Below are 19297 nucleotides of genomic sequence, written 5' to 3'. Positions count from 1 at the left end.
CCATATGGATTTAAAATATCCACCGCTCCCTCCCCAGCCTTTCATGGTGATATTGATATCTCCATCTTCAAAACAGGTAACATCCTCATACAAGCATCGCCATCCCACCTCTCCATCTTTGAACACCACTTTAGCACTAGGTCTCTCCTCCTTAACCACCCAGCGCCTAACACTCCTCCTCCCCAAACGAACGGAACCCCTCAAACCTCTTCCTCGCCCGCCCCCACTCTTCCTCCACTCTCAACCTCCAAATATTGACCCCACCATCTCCCTCCCTGGACCCCCCTATTGATAACGACTACCCACATCCCCAATTACCTACTTCTCATCCCCCACTTATCTCCCTCTCTCTCCCGAACCCCCTTAACCCTTACTCCTCGGACCCCTCCTTGAATAACGGTTGCCCCAAACTCCTGTCACCTACTTATCATTCCCTTCCCATTACCCGCCCTCCCCCTGTCCCCCAAACCTGCCCCCCTTGACCCAACCACTCACTTACTCCACCGCCTTTTCCCCGCAATCACCTATCACAACTCCTCACCCCCTACTCCTACCAATCCCATAAACTGTCTGCTCTTCCCCTTCCTCTCTACCCGCCCCACTCAGGCTCTACCTACCCAACCCTGCACCTCAACCCCCAATAAACTCCAATCTCCCTCACACCCCCTCACCCCAACCCTCAATAATCACACATCCCCATCACACCAATATATTCGTTTCTCACTCGTTTCATGCCCTTTTACCCTCTCTGACCACATCACCTGAAGATTTCTGCTCCCTATATAACCTAACCCCTCCACTCACACTTAACAGCTCCGCCAGCCATCACTCCATACCTACTACCCTATCTCCCCCCTCACACAGCAGGCCCCCATCCGCAACTAATCACGACCGCTCGCTATCCCCAGACCCTTCTCCTCCCACCTCCTACGCCCCTGCATTCCGTCCCTGTACCCGGAATACCCCGAGCCTACACAACACTGTACTCGTCCTACCTACTTTAACTTCCGAACCCCTCACTCCTCCCAGCCCCGTCTCCCTTCAACCCACACCATCTACCACATCTCCCTCTCACACATTAGTCCACCCTCTGCAAATAACACAGACCATGCACTCCCGATACCTCCCCTCTCCTCAATTGCCCGGATCCTACACAACATTGAATGTGACCTATCTAATTTAAATACGGAATTTGCCTGACTCAGAAAAGATTTCGTCCACAGCACCAGAACCCTCTCTCACCATAAAACCACCATGCTCCCTCCCTCAAACATCCCCAATAACAACCAACCTTTGGAGACCACTCCCACGTCGTAAGCACAGACCTCTCCGCACCTCGAACCATCTCTCCCTGTCCGATCTCGCCGACCTATGTAACTTCTACCTTCCTAATCTGCCAACCAACAACCCTCCACTCCCCTATGCCCCCATCCCTGTTATCATAGGGACAAATAGAACCCCCTCCTCCCCCGCTGTCCCCAGACCACCACCCCAACTTTCGCTGATCCACTCTTGCCCACCTTCCATACCCAACCCCACTGAAATGCATGCTAGTTAACTGTCGCTCCGCGGTCCTACACGCCACGTAAATCTTGGAAACCATCCTGAGTGAATCCATTGATATTGCATTCCTCACTGAAACCTGGCTTAATGACCACTCAACGAGCAGACTTGACCTTCTCTCCCCCCCAGGATACTCTATTCTTAGAATAGACAGACCTAACAGAGTTGAGGGAGGGCTAGCCATTATCTTCAAAAAGGAACTTCAGATTTCCCTTATCACTAATCCAGGCTACTCTTCATGCGAATACCTGGAAGCAGAACTGTTAACTCAAAACTCACTCCCAATTCGTCTGCATAACATCTGTCGCCCCCCCCCCCCCCCCCCCCCCCGGGTCCACCACAGCCCTTAATTGAGGACTTATCTGATCTACTGGCGCAATCAGCATTATCCAACTCAAAAAATCTCTTTCTTGGGGATCTTAACCTCCATTGGAATGATACCAATGACCCCACCATCTCCCTCCTCACTACACTTCTTGAAATCAATGAACTCAAACAACTCTGCCAATCTCAAACTCACACTAAAGGATCCATACTTGACGTAATTCTGTCCAACGATCATCTGACCTCCGTCACCAATATCATCCCCACTGACTGGTCTGACCATCACCTTATACTGTTCACCATTGCTACTTCAGCAAACCTCCCTGCCCCTAAAACTACCAGACCTAATAAATTGACAAGAAACCTAAAGGACATCACCCCAGGTGTTCTACAATCGAAACTCCAAGCTCAACTTCTTCTCATTCCCCCCTCCCAAAATGCGAATGAGCTCAGTGAATACTGTTACAGATATTCTTGACCAACTAGCCCTGCCTAAACTCAAAAACCAAAGAAACACCCCCTCAAACTCTTGGTTTAATACAGAGATAAATAATGAGAGACGGGCACTCAGACTGTCGGAAAGAACCTGGAGACACCATCCCTCACCCGCCCATCTTGCACTTCAGACATGCTAGATCCACTTACAAAAAACACATCCTCAAGGAAAAGGCATCCTTCTTCCGCACTCAACTTGACCGTGCCAAAAACAGACCCAGGGAACTCTTCAAAATCATCCGAAACCAAACTTCCCCCGCACCTCCAAATATGACAGCCTCATCAGACAGATGTGAAGAAATTGCCCACTTCTTCTCGGAAAAAATTGCCAAAATTGACCAATCCTTCCTTCCCACACAACTATCCTCCAACTCCCAATCCAATCTTGTCCTCACCTCTAATGCCTACTCCACATCCCCCCTTTCCAGACGACACTTTCTCTCCTCTGCCCTCTATCCTACCGCTCCCCAGCGAGCCTCCTCACCCTTCCATTTCCCTACCCCCACCACTCCACAGGCCTCTCACCTTCCACATCTCCAGTAACCAACTCCCCTAAAATACCCACCAACCTTGTCCCTGCCCTTAAGCACATCACCACCCCATTCTGGACCAAAATCATAAACACCTCTCACTCTCCACGGGCTGTGTCCCCTCCTCCCTTCAGCTTGGTCAAATCTCGCCCATAATCAAAAACCCCAAAGCTGACCCCAATGACCTAAATAATCTCTGCCCCATCACTAACCCCCCCCTTCTCTGAAAGGTACTTTAAAAGTGTGTCCTACTACAACTAGACAAACACACAGAAAATGTATACCTTCTCGACCCCTTTCAATCTGGCTTCAGAAAAGGCTGGAGCCCCGAAACGGCAATGCTCAATGTCATAGATGACATCCATCAATCACTTGACAATGGCGAGACCTGCCTTCTTATACTTCTTGATCTCTCCGCATCATTCGATAACAGTCAACCATTCAGCCCTACTTAATGTGCTTAGGACCCGTTTCGGCCTTAATGGCACCGCCTACAAATGGTTCATCTCTTATCTACAACACGGTACTCAGCAAATCAAAATTCAAACCTGTCTCTCTACCCCCACTCCTGTCTCCCTTGGTGTTCCCCAAGGATCTATTCTCTCTCCCTCCCTCTTTAACCTCTTTATGGAACCCCTCACCCTCATTCTTAACCAAGCAGGCATAAATTACCACCTCTACACCGATGACACCCAAATCTATTACAAGATTAAAACTCATGCTGACATCTTACACCTAAACAACACCCTTACCAAGATCCAAACCTGGTTCCATTCCAAGCATCTCAAACACAACCCTAACAAAACCAAAATCATTCTCTTCTCCCCTAAAAATAACCCTCTACCCGTTCAATCATGGATCCTTGACCTCAATGCACTCAATTGCTCACTCACCCTGTCCAACTCCGTCAAATCTCTTGGCATCACTATCGGCATCACCCTAACCCTTAATGTTCACATCAAAAACTCTGCCAAAGGAGCCCTCTTCACTCTCCGTCACCTCAAGAAGATCAAACCATTCATACCCACCGATGATTTCAAACTCGTAGTTCAGTAGCTTGTTCTGTCACGTATAGATTATGGTAATGCCATCCTTAATGGAATCCCCAAGGTACACTTAGCTCCAATCAAAGCTGTGCTCAACCTTGCTGCCAGGTACATCACGGACTGCAAACGCTTCGATCATATATCCCCAGTTCTCAAATCTCTTAAATGGCTCCCTATCGAAGGCAGATCTGCCTACAAAACCGCCTGCATTACTCAAAGTCCTCCACCAAAACACTCCGCATTACCTCTCAAAAAAACTCCACACTGTGGGCTCCACTCAACCTCTGACAAGCACCAACACCCTACTCCTAATCCCACCTCTGCATAAAAAGAAAGCTACACAATCCCGCTCCTTCTCTGGCAATGTCCCCATTATCTGGAATGCCCTCCCAAAAAACCTGCGCTGTAATCTCTCCTATTCTAGTTTCAAAAAGTCCTCAAAAACCACCTCCTCAATTATTATTGGGGTTCCTAACCTGTGTCTTACTCCCGATTTCTTATCTATCATACTATATGTGTTCAGTAATATGTACCCTGTTCTCCTGTTTCACCATTGACCTAATTACTTAAATGTATAGCTCCTGCCCCTGTTTTTTTATCTGGATTTGTATAATGCTCATGTTGTTTGTACTTTGTATATTTCAAATTTTTGTTGCGCTACCTTTCATATGCTTTTATACCCTATGTGCCGTATACTATCCTTATCTTGTAGAGCGCTCTGATACCTCTGGGTCTAGCCAGCGCTATATAAAACCTTCAAAATAAAATAAATAAAATTGCAAAGAAGGTTTCCTTGAGGAAGCGATAGTCTTATTAGTACAGACAACAATCACTGTGTTAGGTTTTACATCTTGACTTTGCGCTTCTACCGACATTTCACTAATAACATATAAAGTCCACAAATATGGGTGATATGTGATTACTATACCTTTTAAGTAACAACGCTCATTGTCTTATGTAACATTTCCTATTCGCCGATTTACACACTAAGACTTATTGTGCTCCTCTGTTTCATGTAAAGCACTCTGACACCCTACACTGGGATGAGTAGAACTAAAAAAATGAAATTTAAAAAAAGAGATGCCATTTACATTATTATTTGTGTAATTACTCATACATACAGTTAAATCGTGCATTCTTAAGGTGCAAGCATATCTCTTACATAGGGAGTTGAACAAACCATAGTTTCTTTTAAGTGCTTCTGAAGTTATAACATGCTGGGAGTCTTTATTTTCTTCCATTGCTAAGGCTTCTAAATGTTAGGCTCCAGAAAGCTCCCATCCAGTATTATTCTCAAAGTGAATGAGAGCAGATATCCCTTTAAAATCAGACCTTTGTTTTTGGAAGCTGGAAGTAGATAAAGTTCCCACACCGCCTACATGATGTTGCTGCAAAGAAAATGCATACATGGACAAATTCAGCATGTTTCCCTGAAAACGAACAGAAATTGCTGCCAGAATCGGGATCTTGCGCAATTCCTCTATTTTCCAGCACTGGTTTGAAGGCATATGAAAGGTAAGCAAGTCAGCGTACATTGTAATTCAAAGTGTGCTTTTTCCGCAGTGCCAGTAAAGGTTATGGCTGATCTAACACTGCTGCAGATATTTAAGCAGCAGTGGGGAGATTTGTTTTTGCCATACAAAACAAGGATTTGCAATGCAAAAGGTCTCACATTTGTGAGAATTTGAGCTTTTGGCATTGTAAATAACAATGCCTTTTATTTATGTCTTTTGAAAATCTACAAACACGCACTTAGTACTTACAGTCCTTGCTTACCAGTAAAAGAGGTGCAGCTACTGCCAGCCTTGCTTCTCATAAGCAATGACTATAAGTACAAAGTGTGTATTTACGTACCACTTGCAGGTTTTCAAAACATAAATATAAGGCATTGTCATTTACAATGCCAATAGCTCAAACTCTCAAAATGCAAGACCTATTGCATTACAAATGCTTGTTGAACTCTGAGACAGGGAAGGTAGCAGCCATAGGAAGACAGGGACAGTGATGCCAGGCCATGCTCATCAAAAGCAGGAGGGAGGAGGAGGCAGCTGTAGCCAAAACAGACCTCGGTCTTCGAATGCAGAGTAAATGTGGCAAGATAAGAGCAAGATTTGCAGCCCTGATTACAACAGAGCTCTGTAAACCGCGAGCACTGGTCTCGAGTGCCACAGCTTTAAGAAAGAAATAGCGGTCCCAAGCTCTAAGTAACAACACATGTAACGGGCAGTCCTTCAAAATAGGAGGAGCTTTTAAAGCCCATATCCTGAATACAGCATGTCTCGCAGAGACAGTGCAAGTGCTGCCTAGGCAAGACCTAAAAAGGCATTCATGGCAGCTGTCAAAAACGCTCAAGGAATGTGGTGGGCATAGGTACTGAAAACTACAAAAACACAGCGTGCTGGAGCCTAGTGTTGCAGTCCATGCCTACGTCGGAGCTCTCAGTGAGTGCAATCATCAACTGGGGCTACAACCTCTGGCGGAGACGCAGAGTTCCAATAGGTTTACTATCCAATGGAAATGGAATGCTGCAACACCAACAAACTGCCTCCATCAAGTCATGCACAACAAAACTGATTTTAAAAAAAATAATAAAATAGTCTAATGATATGTGGTTGCCACTGCAAATCAGAACTGGCAGTTAAAATAATTTGAAAGGGGCGACTGGATGGTCAGGATCACTGTAAGCAAAATAACAGCAAAACGGTATTAAGTACAGTATTCCCCATGAAAAATAAATGTGTATTTAAAAGGTATATGACGTAAAGAAATTAACTAAGGTGCCGACGGCCTTGTTGAAAAACTTCACATAGAAAGAAAGTAGTTATTTCTCATATTGCAGAGTCAAATGCAATAGGCGGCCGGCAACAGCAGAACTAAGATCCTCAAGAATAGCAAGTCTTAAGCTTTGATGGTAGTCTTCGATTCAAAGACGACCCTGAGGTATTTTCTGGAAGCCAGGTGCCACAGCAGACAATCTTCCATCTCCTCTCTATTTGCACATCATTTTCAGTAGCAGCAAGGCTACTTAGCTATTAAAAGCTCGACAAGGAGCAACATTGCTGCTTTATCCCCAGAAGGCATTTAAAGACAAGACAAAAAGATATTAAAGTCACTCTCTGTCATTGGTAGCCACTGAAGCTGCTTTAACGCATTAGAATAATTCAGCTTTTGACATGCCCGTGGTCAATGGGGGTGCTCTAAATGTCACTATTCCCCAATGCACCAACCCGGAATCAAATCACTGATCCCTACAGTTATACACACATCTTAAGTGATTGCATTAATCCACTGACCTTCGCTACCAGAAAAATGCATCTCCCATATAACAGTTTTTGCATGTGTTTTTTAGGTCTCGCCTACGCAGCGCACATGCGCCGAGTAGGAGGGCCTTTAGCCGTCGCTCTGCTCATTTTCAAGCACACACTTGTGCTTGTGGCGGCATCCACCTTGAGGGAGCGAGCAGCGGCGCTCATGCTAATTGGCTGTTGCTGGCTTCCACAAGTTGGATGGTGCCACAAGCACGAGTGTGCTTGAAAACAGTGCATGGCTCTCTCTCTGCGGGGTCCCTTCCTACGCACAGCACAGTGCATTATGGGTTACTCTCATCATTGAAATGACATCACAGTACACGGGTACAGGCCACTGTGGGCTTCAACGCAATGCTGAGCTGGTATGCAGTTGTCTATGATGTGAGAAAGGGCTTTACAATATTATCACATAACTTTCTCCAGTACGGCGTTTCTGCCTGTACACATTCAGCCGTGGTTTCCGGGATACGCAGCAGCAGTGAATAACCCGGCACTCCACGAAAACGTCTTCTCAAATGATACAAGAGGCCCTGTGTGCGGGAGACATTTAGCATGCGGGAACTTTGTTTCCGTTATGCTGTTTATTTGCCTGCACAATTTACCACAGGAAAAACCGTGTGGAAAAGTGTTTTGTCATTGCGCCTATACAGAACAGTTTTCCCTTTATAAATTAGGACGTAAAATAGTCACACTAGGAACATGTCGATCACATATCAACTTCTTCCCACACCTCAGTACAGGAGGTCTTTAATGCAAGTAGGAATAAAAGACCATCAGGTGACCCTAATTTATCCTTGCTACTGCACTAGTACAAGAAACATCAATTCAACATAGTACCTGGTGACAACACTGTAGTAATCAAGCCCACATCCAAGAAGTAGTTTCAAGTAGATTTATTCAGGTTGGTTACAAGATGTAGGTTAGTTGTAAATAAGCCCCACCAGGAGCAGCCAGCCAGGCGCTCAGCCCATCTCCAACTCTGAGTTCCCACTCCCAACATTCCATCTTACATCATTCAGGCAGCATTCCACTGGCACATCATGAACCATAACACCATATCCTCCTTTCTACCACTACATATCCTCCTTTCTTCCACAGAAAAACAGAAAAGAAAACTGTAACAGGTGAAGTGAAAAGGAGAAAAGCAGAAACAAGATGGAGAAGCTAGATGCACGAAAAAGAGAACCAAACTAAGACAAGAAAGGCAGTGAGAAAAATAAGAAAACGTGGTTGGCAAAGTAAACTCAAAACCATTACCCCTCCTTCTTTCCATATACAAAAATAAATGAAACAGAAAGACGAATGAAGAATAGAAAAAGAAACCATTAATGACTGTCCTCTGCATACCCACTGGCCAGGTAGAGATACAAGAAGGCAGCTCACATCAGGAGGAAACAAGACGACAGAATAGAAAGGAATACTCATTCTTCCCTGTCGAAAGCATGAAAAATTACAAATAGAAAAATACAACTGGGCTAAAAAAAACTACAACAATTGAAACGCCCAGAGTAACGTAACCCATGCACTATGGCGACTTAAACCAAAACACCCGCTAAGGGTAAAGACATTTGGTTATGCATGAGCAACCTCGAGTGGAGGTATAGATATGTGCACTGTTTAAAACAAAAACATGACCAACACTAGACACCTTAGGAAAGTTCAAATGTGCAATGCAGTGAAGGCAAAAGACAAATAGTGTGATGACCACCTACGGACGCACCTCAACTAGAGGTAAAAATGTTATACACAAAAAAACCAAGGAAGCACAAGGCGACTTATACATACATATATCGTGAAGCGCAGGGCGGCTTACACAGATACAAACGTGAGGCGCAGGGCAGCTTACACACAGGACAAACAAGATCATTTCGGGTAAGAACCCGGATACATGGATAGGAACCATGACTCAAATTTGGGTAGGGACCCGAACCAATGGGTAGGAACCCATGACAGAGTGCACTTAAAAGAAAGAAAAACCTTGGACCCATGTGACACACCATGAGGAGACGAAACAAATGTTATGCACTGTAAGGATGGGGAAACCCCTGTGAGAGACCTCGTGTTGAGGTACAAATTGTGCACAGTGACAGGACTAAAACTCTTGTGAAAAAGAGATCGTAAACACTGCTCAAAAACAAGCAAAAAACAACCTAACTGGTTATGTAGTATGACTTGTCACACTGAGCATTTTTAGAGAACGTAGAGTTAACAACACAGGAGGTTGAAACGCTGTAAAGTTGTAACTAGAAAGAATCACTGTAAACCGTAGGTACTAGTTTCAAAGGTAGCAGACGCAGGTTCTTCGGTTCAACTCGTCGCCAATAAATTGTAGTAATCAAGCCCACATCCAAGAAGTAGTTTCAAGTAGATTTATTCAGGTTGGTTACAAGATGTAGGTTGGTTGTAAATAAGCCCCACCAGGAGCAGCAGCCAGGCGCTCAGCCCAACTCTGAGTTCCCACTCCCAACATTCCATCTTACATCATTCAGGCAGCATTCCACTGGCACATCATGAACCATAACACCAGGATACTACAAACACCAATTAACACAAGCAATATTATTTTGATGGCTATTTCAAAAGACATATTATATGCATGCTTTCAGAGCTAACGGGCTCTGTGCTGCCTGAGCCAATTAAAAGGTTTGTTTTTGTTATTGATGGCTGTTTTTTTTAACCTAGGCTCCTCCTAGAGAATTTCCAAAATTTTGAGTGAGTAATAATGTTATGCAGTCCTAAATTTACACAGTAATGAAAATGGGATTCTCTCGCTCAATAGTATCTTCATGTGAGTGTAACATTCTACAGGAAATAGCAGAGGCGTGAAAGATGTTTTCTGCGTTTACTTTTCAAGGGGGCCTTAGCAAAGGCGGTGGCACACTGTGTTCTCCGGGAGTAACTGAAACCGATGCAGAACACACATTATCAGGAGCAGCAGAACACCAAGGGCCTCATTTACAAGAAGCCTGTGCCACCTGGAGCATCATCTGGTGGCAGGGCCTTTCAATCATATCTACGAGGCCATGGTAAGCTACCCTGCCAGGCTTTTCATGGCCTCATAGATATGGTGGGAGGCATGCCATGGGCATTAGGATTGGGTAACACCCATGGAATTTTACAAATTTCCATATTTACAACATATTGTGAACCTGGGAATGCCTCAAAGCCTTCGCCTCCCCAGGGGTGGCATAACAGTTGTTCTTGTGCAGGAAGGTGCTCTTTCCTGCGCGAAAACAACCTGATTTCAACATAGGCACCCTTGCCTGCATTGGCGCTAGGCAGCCATTTGTGTGCCAGTGCATAGAAGAGAATAGAAATGGCTGTATCTTCTAGATACAGAGCATTTCTGCCCTTCTCATTTGATGTAGGGCAGTGCAGCAGGAAGGCTTGCAGTGCTGCCCTACGCCAGAAATAAGTAAATGAGGCCCTCAACTGCTCCTATTGACTGCTAGGGCACCACATGGAGGTACTTGCAGCACAGGGAGGAGGATGCATGCGCTACGGAAGGCACCATTATAGCTCCGCAAAAGATGTTGAAACCACCGTACCACCGCTAAATTGAAGTTAGACTCTAAGAGGGATGTCTTTTAGGAGGGAGGTTGTTTATATAGTAGTGGGAGGGTAAAGATTAGAGGAAGTGTTACAGATTTTCACTAGTGCTTCACAAGGGACTAAGCCTATGTGCAGCAGGTGAAATCTCCAGTACAACACTACCCACAGCAGTGTTCATGCAGAACTTATAATTCTGATACGGATTCCCTTCTGTCCCAGCTGAACAAAAGTATCAAACAGGGGTTCCAAAGGATTCATTCAAGTAATATATTTGGATTTTTTTGTGCAGTGCATGTAAAACAAATTACATGCTTTTTGTATGGGCAGAACTAATTAAATAATCCCAAGTTGTAAATTGTAATCAATGCATATGTGAGATATAAATATCAACAAGAACAATGACACAGGATGAAAAAAGTGCTGAACGCTGTATATACACACACACAATACACATGTGCAATGGTTCAGATCTAAAACAAGCATTGGCATAGCCAATAGGTCTCGCCTTTCGGGCCTTATAAGTATTTAGTTATGCAGCACAATATCCTTCCTGCAAGAACATCAACTGTTGCATGGCTAAACACTTATACGGTTCCAAAGGAGAGACCTATTGGCTATGCCAATGCTTGTTTGTATTTAAAGGGTGTGCATTGCAATTAGCACTAGAGTACCTTTAGGCGAAAGACCAATCGCGTATCTATCTGATCCTGCCTCCACTGTACTCAGCATCGCCGTTTACATACATTTGTATGCAATTCCACCGCTGGTTGGGGGTAAAAATCCTAACGCTCCAACTCTGCTCTCTAACAGTACTTGTATAACTCATTAAAATACTTAAGCTTTCTTTCCGTGTCCATACTCCAATCCAAACCGCGATTACTTATGGAGTGAGGAGGGTACAAACTGACCGGGAAACCATGTTAGCATTGAACAGCACTCAAGACACTCCTCGGTACCGATGCACAATAAAGCATACATTTACAACAGATGCGCAGAAACACACGACTATGACCCATAAGAAATACACATGCACCTTTGAGAAACGTCCCACAGACATATGCCAGAAGCAAGATTTCCAAATATATAAAAAGACCAGAGTATGCCGAAACGACAGTGGCAGCCCAACAGGACCAGGCGAGCTCAACACTATAGACGCTTAGCTCAAAGCTAAACATTAGAAACAAAACGAGTTTGCCAACACATGCTGTACCTGCCCTTGGAGCTTCTCCACCCGGTAACCGAAAAGGATCTGCTCATAACAGCCACCTAGGAGCCGTACACGCCGCTCCATGGTCCGAAAACTTTGGACAACTCAAGAGTGCGGAGAGAAAGCGCAACGCACACGTGAGAGTCATTAGGCGCAGCAGAGACTGCACCTCCTGCAGCTCGAAAAGGAGACATCTTGGAATGGAGACAGATTAAGGAAATAAGAAGAGCGATGCCACATATTTATATTCATCTGTACAGAAATGTCTTAACAAAGATTTGTCCATCATGACAATTAATTATGTAGCGAGACGTGTGAAATATTACATTTATCTACCCGGCTGTGATACATAGATTTTCAATCAGTCAGCAATCATGAACAGACGCTACCAAGCTTTAAAAATAAATACAATTAACGAAAAAGTACCATTCTTTCAATGTTCTTTGTGCTACCTGGTTGGATAAAACATATTACTAAAGGTTGTCTGCCTTTCATTTTATTTGTCGTCTGTACATGAGGCTTAAAGAAACAGTCCACTTTCTCTGCCCATAGCCGGAACCAGTCGCACTCTTTTCTATTTCTCTGTAGTTTCCATTTCAAGCCACCAGCTTCGAACGTTTGGGGTTTCTAATGGTGTCATATGCGAAAGATATGATTCAATCGATTAATTCCGTGCACATATATATGTTTTACATAAACGAACTAGATACACAGTATTTTCTGAGAAGTGGATTGCCTAATTTGAACTTTAATAGAAAGCTGTCACTCGCGGAAATTAAACACTCCGAGATACTTTAGTCCTTTCTTTGTGATAATGCCGTTCACCTGTGTCCTCTTTCTATTTTTGCCTTACTGAGCTGTGCCGAACCTGCGTTCGAGGACAGTAGAGCGCCTGTCTCCAAGAACGGAGAAGCAATATGACCACCAGCATTTGGATGGGAGACGTGAGTGCTTGTGGTGGTTTGCGTTGTTCGAAATGCGTAGCGTGTTCAGCGCGCTGTGTGTATTTTGATTTTGTTATCATCTAAAGTTCCTCTCCACGCGCGGTACGAACGTCAGCGTTTAGTGAGCTGTTGGGATTCGAGCTGTCAGGAAGTGTAGGGTTGCGGGCTTGTTGTACTGTGAATAAAGAAGCTTTATTGGAAGTCATCATGTTCCTCGGGCACATTGTATTCACCACAGTGCTGCTGCTAAGACCTACTGGCCTCATTACTCATGATGACTAATAGCCCTGTGTAATTGAGGACAGTTCCTAATTTTTAAAACGCACTATATTTGTGTTTTTGTTTTGCAAAACTCATTTTTGTTGTTGACGAGGTAACAGAGAATCATAGTTTTCGTTTCATTTAACTGTACAGATTTTCTAGACCTTTTTTTTTATCACCCTATCCATTTCACATAGTGGCCACGACAGCCCATTCTTACAGTATTGCACGTTGTGCAAACTGGCTGTTCTCAGGGTAGATACCCAACAAAGAATGAATCGGGTGCGAATGCATCACAGCAGATCACTCCTCTAGCCTCAACATATCAGTCCAAGCAGGCGGCGATTCTATCAGTGCTGGAAACGGGGGTAACATATGCTCCAGAAATCCAAACACATTGAGGGGGGGGGGGGGAAATGAGGTGGAATTATGGGAGTATAATCATGGTAAAATAGGTTGGTTGGTATAAGTATTGTTTGAGAGATTTGCATGCAATCTCCTGTCATAGGATTTAATAGTCATAAAACAGCTTAAAAGATTAATGTGCCAGATGCAAATCTTGTAGAGTGCACAGTTCCACTATTTTGAAAATAGTTCTGTGGGCCAATACAGCTGTTGCAGGGATCATTTGACACCCCAGATAACATATTCAACTCATGGAAATACGTTGTGATTAGTGCAATTCGGAATTTGGGCTTCAGAAGCGACCACAGCGCCAAGACCGCTCTCCTCGCTGCTACAGATGATGTCAGCACCCACCTCGACTGAGGCAAAACTGCTGCCCTCATCCTCCTGGACCTCTCAGCTGCCTTTGACACGGTCTGCCACCACACCCTCTGCGCAAGACTCTGCGACAAAGCCCTAGAATGGATCTGCTCCTTTTTCACCTGCCAAACACGGTCGGACTCCCACTGTTCAACTCAGAACCCACAGAGATCAGCTGAAAAGTGTCTCAGGGATCCTCCCTGAGACCCACCCTCTTCAACATCTACGTGGCCCGCTTCCAGCCATCGTGCGAAGCCACAGACTCCATATCGTCTCCTACGCCAATCACACCCAGCTGACTATTTCCCCTCACAGATGAACCCACAGCCGCCAAGAGCAACTTCCACAATGGGATGAAGGCAGTCGCCGCCTAAATGAAGAACAGCTGTTTCGTGCTTAACTCAGACAAGACCGAAGTCCTCATCCTGGTCACCACTCCCTATGCCTGGGAAGACTCCTGGTGGCCCGCAGGGCTCGTATGTACGTACGTACGTAGACCCCTATATCTGTCTCAGTTTTGATACACTGCAAAGGATCACAGATGGAACAGTTCGCTGGAGCTATACCAGAAACAACTTTTGGCACAAGGATACCATCGGCACATAGAATCTGACTGGATCCTATTTTAATCTAGCACTAAACTCCAGGTACAAATGAGGAAATGTGTTTTGGTGGCTTTTTTCTTCAAGATTAAAACTTTTTTGAGTTTATTAAGATTTTATAGTTATTTTGCTTAGAAACACAGTCATGTTGAAGATCTGTAATGTAAGGTGAAAGAAAATAATCAAGGAATGTTTGGGGAATTCCCTAGTTCAAAAACGGTGTTCTAAGCACTCACAATAAGGAATCTTGCAAAAAGAAGGCTGATACAGTGTTGCAAATGCTGGATTCATTTGTCTGTGAAATGTTTAGTTGGAGGCACTGCCACATATAGTGGCTTATATGTGAATCCTTCAGTTGGGGGGGGGGGGGGGCAGAGAAAGAGTACAAAAGATACAGACAGCAACAGGGGCTAATAAAGTCCAAATTACATTGTAGGATGAAGATCATCCAATTATCAGTTTGGTTTGCGGCAGTGTTTCTGCATCATTTGTGTATCTTTGAAATGGAGACTTTGGGTGTTGAGCTTAGGTTTTGCATAGAAAGTCTTGCATAGTTGACCAAATCGGTTCAAAGTTTTCTCTGCCGCATGGTGAGCTACAATGTTTAGATCCTGTGTACACAATAAACCAAGTCCTCTCATTGACTTGTTTGAAACATGTTCAGTTTTCCATACAGCAGTATTTTTTGCGGTTTTCAGGACTCATGTTGGGTACAAAGATGTGGAAGTATCTGAGGGAATATAATTTAAAGTTTCCTAAGAGAAGAAACTGACGAGGGTGAGTCTCAAGTATAGCAAAGGGATTGTAGGACAGGGCCAGCTAATGGTATGCTCTAGAGTGCTACACCTGTTTTGTTTTTAACAATCATTCACTTTTTAAAGCCTCTTTTTTTGGGGAATCTCTTGGGTGTCAAGAGTACACAGTGAGCCTCAAAGAATACCGTTTGAGTCAATGATACTGATTTAGACGGTGTATGTAGCCCTAACTAGATATAGATTGCAATGATTTGACTAAGTGTAGGCCAGAAAGGAGAGGCCATTTGTGATGAGCATCAGCTTGATTGAAGCTTGTCAGAGATAAGGGTTTTGTAGTAGTTGGTGGAGCAAGTTCTATCAATCTTAGCTGAGGGGGGTTGAGTATGATATTGCTTTATGATTGTTTGTGAGAGGCACTACTTTAAAACTGTCAGTTTTTAGCATTTCATTTAAAGCCATAGTGAGGTCTTGCCTACGCTGCGCACATGCGCTGCATAGTAAAGTGACCTTTAAGTAATCAGCACAGCTTTCCCTGCAAAAATGTGCACGCATTGCATTGCTTTCAATGGCAACGTGTGCACGTCTGGCGATTCACTTGCGGGAGCGAGCAGCTGGCGCCATATGTTATCAATTATCGCGCCTTGCCGCTCGCTCCTGCAAGGGAATCGCGCAGGCCCCCTCCTCTCTCCGTGCTGCCGCGCACGCGCTTGTTGTTTGTTAACCAGAATGTACTTCCTGCCGTGACCAGGGCCCACGGGTGACGTGGTTACTTCATGGCGGTGACTTGCTGTGTCTGCGCCTCCAGGTGCCATGACAGTCGCTGCTCTTTGGAGTGATGTGCTTTGCTTTGATCTCCGGGGCGCAGTTGTAATCGCTTGTTTCCCAGCAGTAACCTCCTGCATCGTCCGCATTCCTGCCGCCACTCCTCGCTGCGAGGCCGTCCTCCCTGGAGGGAAGGGGCGGTGATTCGTCGCACAACAACAAAGACGAGCATGTTGTGCTGCAGCGCGGGCAGTGATTGAGCCGAGGTGCAGCCGCTGGTCCGAGCTTCTGCCTGGCTCAGCCCCCTGCTGACGCACTTTCCGACTTGTGATGATAAACGATCTGCTGGCAGAATACCACTGCGCAATGTACGTATTTTACAAGGCTGCGGGCCTTGTATATAGCTGCAGCAATAGGAGCGTAGACACTGTGTCATTGGCCATAGTGCAAGGAAGAAATGCTCGGCCGCCCCACCACCCGGCTGTTATAAAATGAAGCAATAATGGGGGTTCAGTGGGCCCCTCGGGCCTCTTGACCACGGTGCTACTGCACCTGGTGCATAAATGGAAGATACGCCCCTACGCTGACTGTATCACCCGGACCCCTTCATTCTCCATGGTGCAGGTGACCCACCAACTATAGGGGGCGCGCCCAGATAGCCAAATGCCTTTCATGTCGAGCTCGCCTCACAAAAAACCAGCAGCTGAAGAGTTAAAGAGTGGGTGGTTGGATCTCCGCCTACCCTGCCGGACCACATGTGTAGAAAATGCCTTTCCGCTCTAGGTTAATCCAGCCATCCTGGTGCTTGTGCATGTACCACTGCCCAACCCCCCCCCCCATCACCCCACCCTAAAGATGTAAGTTCTCCCAATCAGGAAAGCCTTTCAAAGTGGGCCATGGGCCCTGCACTGCCCTGCACTGGTAGCACCCTCTTACCTCCCCTTCTCCACTACTTTCACAGCATGGCCACCACAGAGTGCAGTTATAAAAGCACCAGAACTCTACTGCGTCATATCCACATTAACTGCTGCAGCTGCCTTTCGGTGTCTCACTCACCACATCCTCTCCCCCAGATCATATTTTTGTGTCTGTTACCAGGCACTACTAAGCTACTTGTGGGAAATATATTGCCTTTGGAACACGAGACTTGGAATTTATTCCCAGCACTCCTCCTTGACTAAACTGTGTAATCCGGGGTAAAGAATTCTGATTTAGTGTCCAGAATCTGCTAAATGCCAGAGCCCCTGCTTGAATGAATTGCGTGATCGTGCGTGGGCAACTTGTAGCTTTGGTTACCATGGCGTACCCAGTTATACACCTTCTGTATACCTTTTGAAAACCAATAAAATATAAAAGAAAAAAAAAAAAAGTTAAAAGTCTGCTAAATACTATGAACGCTGAGGCGGCTCAGTGTGCACTGCCCGTCATGCAAGAAACATTAGTTTTACAAGCGTTTTTATTTAATTTTTTTTATACAACGTTTTTATTCAAGATATTTATAAATAAAGATGCAAGCACAATCCAAAATATGTCCGTTAGCAGATTCGTCTTCCCTTCAGTGGTATAGCTTTCAGTAGTGTAATATCTGTAGTAGCACTGCAGCCCAAAATATTACGGCCCGTTGCTCTCCAGTGACGTTGCTCCTTTTTAATGCTTAATCAAGGGATACGTAGCCCCTCCACACGTCACCACACTGGCACACAGCTGTGACAAAACTCTAGCCTTTCGACACAATGACGTAGTAGCAAGTCATGGCAGTAAAGGAGTGTTTGTCATTAAGTCGAGGCAAGACAGAGCGAACCTACAATAAATGGAATATTTGAAATAGAGGATGGATGGTTTCCTTTTACTATTTATTGACTGTTTACAAGGTATCTTAGTCCACAGGATTCCATAATAAAAGGGCACCAGGTTGCACCAAAAGTCCGCCAAAACTGTGGTGTTGCTAGGCGTGAGGGGAGTGACAAATTGACATAATTGCATTTTACCTGTGGCTCTGAAAAGCTTTCGAGCGAAGGCGGGAATAGCCAGAATGCTACAGCAAGGGTTATTCTGAATCTCAGGATGCCTGATTCATTTTATCACCATTTTTAGGTCTCGCTGAGTCAGTGCGCATACGCTGCTCGGAGAGACATTTAGAAGGTGAGTTTTCAAAGTGCTGCTGGCTGGAGACAAGTTTGCGTTCACAGCCGGCAGCTTTGCAATATGTACAGCCGCGATCTCTTTCGCGCACGCAGCCTACTTTCACTTTTCCCATTGCGCGCAACACTCTCGTCCACTTTTTGTCCACTCCTTGTTTTTTTTTTTCCCCCTGTCCCACTGAGGAGGTCGATTACCCCCGTACAGGTGGCCAAATTGGGGAAATGCTCTTACAATTCTAGATCTAATTGGGATTATAGGTCGAGTTGGTTCATTTGGAAAAGGTTGGTATGCTTTGCCCAGTCTTATTAGCTCAACTCTTAACCTAAGTCAGACCGTGTATCTCCACTAACCTTAGTAGTACCTAGTACTTGTATGCATTCAAAATAAAACCGCCATAGCCCTTAGATGTAACCCTTGCAGTTTTACTGGCTCTTGTGGCAGCCTTCTGTGTCCTCTATTTTATGTCTGGGGACTTGCTGTACTCCAGTGGCAATGTCTCTAACTTACTGCTCAGACCTTCATTTAATTAGTTGTTGCTAATATTTTAGAGGTAATTCGACAGTAATGCAAGTCTTTCATTGTTTTCCGGTTCTAAAAATATGGATACGATGTACCTTTTTTGTTGTTGTGGCTGAGTGTAGTGAGTGCCAATTTGCCAGTCGTTACCTTAAATATGAGAATAATAATTCAAAATAATGTAATTGTTAGATGTCGGCCCTGCAATTCTGCTGTTGTGCCAGTGTTCTCTGCACCCACCCCTCTATAAGTATGGAATGAATATACCTAAGTAGTAATCCTTTCTACGTTTTAGAAAACTTACAAAATACCTCTGTGTGATTAATGTTTGGTAATCAGTGTTTCAAATGCAGGTACACGCTGATTCCATTATTGCCTAGAGTAAAAGTATCGGGATTGCAAGCTGCTAATTTAAACCAGTATCTGCTTTTCAAAGTGAAGAGCCTCTCTCTCTCTCTCTCTCTCTCTCTCTCTCTCTCTCTCTTCTCTCTCTCTCTCTCTCTCTCTCTCTCTCTCCCTCTCTCT

At 44.8% G+C, this 19297-nt stretch overlaps 2 protein-coding genes across 3 annotated transcripts in view; one reads left to right on the top strand and one right to left on the bottom strand.

Moving 5' to 3' along the window:
- The window catches only part of PAK1IP1 (PAK1 interacting protein 1), a 137526-nt gene extending 125337 nt beyond the window's left edge, over positions 1-12189 (bottom strand). Inside the window, exon 1 of one of the 2 annotated variants that reach the window (XM_085607265.1) lies at positions 12029-12189. In XM_085607265.1, coding sequence (XP_085463391.1) covers positions 12029-12075 — 47 coding nt within the window. In that variant the 5' untranslated portion in view covers positions 12076-12189. The remainder of the gene's footprint in view (positions 1-12028) is intronic. The other variant, XM_085607264.1, reaches the window with a different exon arrangement.
- Positions 12190-12833: 644 nt separating this feature from the next.
- C5_2H6orf52 (chromosome 5_2 C6orf52 homolog) overlaps positions 12834-19297 on the top strand; it is a 187686-nt gene continuing 181222 nt past the window's right edge. Inside the window, exon 1 of the mRNA XM_085607263.1 lies at positions 12834-12969. Within this exon, the coding sequence (XP_085463389.1) occupies positions 12943-12969 (27 nt within the window). The 5' untranslated portion in view covers positions 12834-12942. The remainder of the gene's footprint in view (positions 12970-19297) is intronic.

Source organism: Triturus cristatus, chromosome 5_2 (genome assembly GCF_964204655.1).
Source record: "Triturus cristatus chromosome 5_2, aTriCri1.1, whole genome shotgun sequence".
In the NCBI taxonomy this organism is placed as follows: domain Eukaryota; kingdom Metazoa; phylum Chordata; class Amphibia; order Caudata; family Salamandridae; genus Triturus; species Triturus cristatus.
Note: the sequence above shows the minus strand (reverse complement) of the source record. Positions and strands in the feature narration are given on the sequence as shown.